The sequence below is a fragment of the Apteryx rowi genome, unplaced genomic scaffold, assembly GCF_003343035.1.
Source record: "Apteryx rowi isolate R43461 unplaced genomic scaffold, aptRow1 scaffold_1289, whole genome shotgun sequence".
NCBI lineage: Eukaryota > Metazoa > Chordata > Aves > Apterygiformes > Apterygidae > Apteryx > Apteryx rowi.
Window position 1 is genome coordinate 7,655 of NW_020447518.1, and position 2,534 is coordinate 10,188.

The following is a 2,534-nucleotide window of genomic DNA, read 5'->3' on the forward strand; positions in this document are numbered from 1 at the left end:
CCGACGCTGCCTCCCCCCGCGCAGACGCTCTTGGGGAAGATGCTGGATTACATGCAGGGCGGTGGCGAGACGCCGCAGACCGACGTGCGCTGGATGTCGGAGAGCGGCATCATCGACGCCTTCCTGCTGCTGGGCCCCACACCCGGCGCCGTGGCAGCGCAGTACGCCTCGCTCACCGGTACGGCGCGGGGGGGACGACGACGATGCCGCCGCGGGTCGCCCCCCGCCCTGCCGCGAGCCCCCTTGCCCTCCCGCAGGCACCCAGGCGCTGCCGCCGCTCTTCGCCCTGGGCTACCACCAGAGCCGCTGGAACTACAACGACGAGGAGGATGTGGCGGCCGTGGAGCGGGGCTTCGACGAGCACGACATCCCCTGCGACGTCATCTGGCTGGACATCGAGCACGCCGACGGCAAGCGCTACTTCACCTGGGACCCCAGCAAGTTCCCGCAGCCCCGCGCCATGCTCCAGCGCCTGGCCGCCAAGAAGCGCAAGGTGGGGCCGCGCCGCGGGGCCGGCAGCGGGGGCCCGCGGTTCGTCCGTTCGTCCGTCCCCCCCCCCAACGCGGCCGTTTTCTCCCCGCAAGATGGTGAGCATCGTGGACCCCCACATCAAGGTGGACAGCGGCTACCGCGTCCACAACGAGATCCGCTCCCGCGGCTTCTACGTCAAGACCAAGGACGGCAGCGACTACGAGGGCTGGTGCTGGCCGGGTGAGCGCAGGGCCGCGGCGGTGGCGGGGGGCACCGGCGGCGGCGAGGGGAGCCCGCGCTGACCCCCCCCCCCCCGCCATCGCTGCCCGCAGGCTCCGCCGGCTACCCCGACTTCACGGACCCCGCCATGCGCGCCTGGTGGGCCGGCATGTTCGCCTACGAGCAGTACGAGGTGAGGACGGGGCGGGGGTGAGGCCGGGCACGCGGCCCCCTCCTCACCGCTGCCTCACCGCCTCCTCCTGCCGGCAGGGCTCCGCCGAAAACCTCTTCACCTGGAACGACATGAACGAGCCGTCGGTGTTCAGCGGCCCCGAGGTGACCATGCAGAAGGACGCGGTGCACCACGGCGGCTGGGAGCACCGCGACCTCCACAACCTCTACGGCTTCTACGTGGTGAGCGCGGGGCGGCGCAGTGCGGCACGACGTGGCGGGGAGGCTCCCCGGCGCCGTCTCACCGCCTCCCCTCCTTCCCTGCAGCAAATGGCGACGGCGCAGGGGCAGGTGCAGCGCTCCGGTGGCCGCGAGCGACCCTTCGTGCTGAGCCGGGCCTTCTTCGCCGGCTCCCAGCGCTACGGTGAGCACGGCAGGACGGTGCTGCCGCTGCCTCCCCCCGCACCCGGCTCACGGCCTCCTCCCTCCGCCCCGCGCAGGCGCCGTGTGGACGGGCGACAACGCGGCCGAGTGGGAGCACCTCAAGATCTCCATCGCCATGTGCCTCAGCATGGGGCTGGCCGGACTCTCCTTCTGCGGAGGTGAGCGGCGCTGGGGGGCGTCCGCGGCGGCAGCGGTGCCCCCGCGACGGCGGCCGCCCTGAGCCCCGGCTCCCCCTCGCCGCAGCGGACGTGGGCGGCTTCTTCAAGAACCCGGACGCGGAGCTGCTGGTGCGCTGGTACCAGGCGGGCGCCTACCAGCCCTTCTTCCGGGCCCACGCGCACCTCGACACCGTGCGCCGCGAGCCCTGGCTCTTCGGCGAGGAGAACACGGCGCTGATCCGTGCCGCCGTCCGCCAGCGCTACGCCCTGCTGCCCTTCTGGTACACGGCCTTCTACCGCAGCCACCGCCACGGGCAGCCCGTCATGAGGTGAGCGGGGCCGGCGCGGGGCGCGGGGGCCCCGGGATGGGGTGTGGGGGGCCCTGGGACGGGTCCTCGGGGCCCCAGGGTCGGCGCCCGGCACCCCAGGACGGGTCCTTGGTGCCCTGGGATGGTTCCTTGGGTCCTTGGCACCCCAGGACAGGTCCCCAGGGCCCCAGGGCTCGTGCTCGGCACCGCAGGATGGGTCCCCGGGCCCCAAGGTCGGTCCCCAGCGCCCCGGAGCAGGTCTTTGGCCCCCCGGGATGGTTCCTTGGGTCCTCGGGTGGGTCCCCAGGCCCCGAGGTCGGTCCCCGGCGCCCTGGGACCGCCGCTCAGCGCCCTGTCTCCTCCAGGCCGCTGTGGATGGAGTTCCCCGACGACGTCGCCACCTTCGCCATCGATGACCAGTACATGATCGGTGAGCGGGGGCCGGGCCGGGGGCGCAGCAGGGCCCCCCCCCGCCGCTGCCGCCACCGCCGCCGCTCACCCCGCGCCGCCCTTCCCCAGACAGGGCCCTGCTGGTGCACCCGGTGACGGAGCAGGGCGCCCGCAGCGTGCAGGTCTACCTGCCCGGCGAGGGAGAGGTGAGAGGGGCCGCGGGGGGGGGGTCCCGGGGGGGCCGCGGGGCCGGCGCCGGCCTCACCGCCCTCTCCCGCAGGTCTGGTACGACGTCGCCTCCCGCCAGAAGCACCACGCGCCCCAGACGCTCTACGTGCCGGTGACCATGAGCAGCGTGAGGGCCGGGGGGGCC

At 74.3% G+C, this 2,534-nt stretch overlaps 1 protein-coding gene across 1 annotated transcript in view; it reads left to right on the forward strand.

Moving 5' to 3' along the window:
- The first annotated feature begins 6 nt into the window (after nt 1-6).
- LOC112961121 (neutral alpha-glucosidase AB-like) overlaps nt 7-2,534 on the forward strand; it is a 9,727-nt gene continuing 7,199 nt past the window's right edge. Inside the window, exons 1-11 of the mRNA XM_026055992.1 lie at nt 7-178; nt 258-493; nt 585-711; nt 804-883; nt 961-1,104; nt 1,189-1,285; nt 1,362-1,463; nt 1,549-1,792; nt 2,137-2,201; nt 2,291-2,367; nt 2,442-2,531. Of these exons, the coding sequence (XP_025911777.1) occupies nt 40-178; nt 258-493; nt 585-711; nt 804-883; nt 961-1,104; nt 1,189-1,285; nt 1,362-1,463; nt 1,549-1,792; nt 2,137-2,201; nt 2,291-2,367; nt 2,442-2,531 (1,401 nt within the window). The 5' untranslated portion in view covers nt 7-39. The remainder of the gene's footprint in view (nt 179-257; nt 494-584; nt 712-803; nt 884-960; nt 1,105-1,188; nt 1,286-1,361; nt 1,464-1,548; nt 1,793-2,136; nt 2,202-2,290; nt 2,368-2,441; nt 2,532-2,534) is intronic.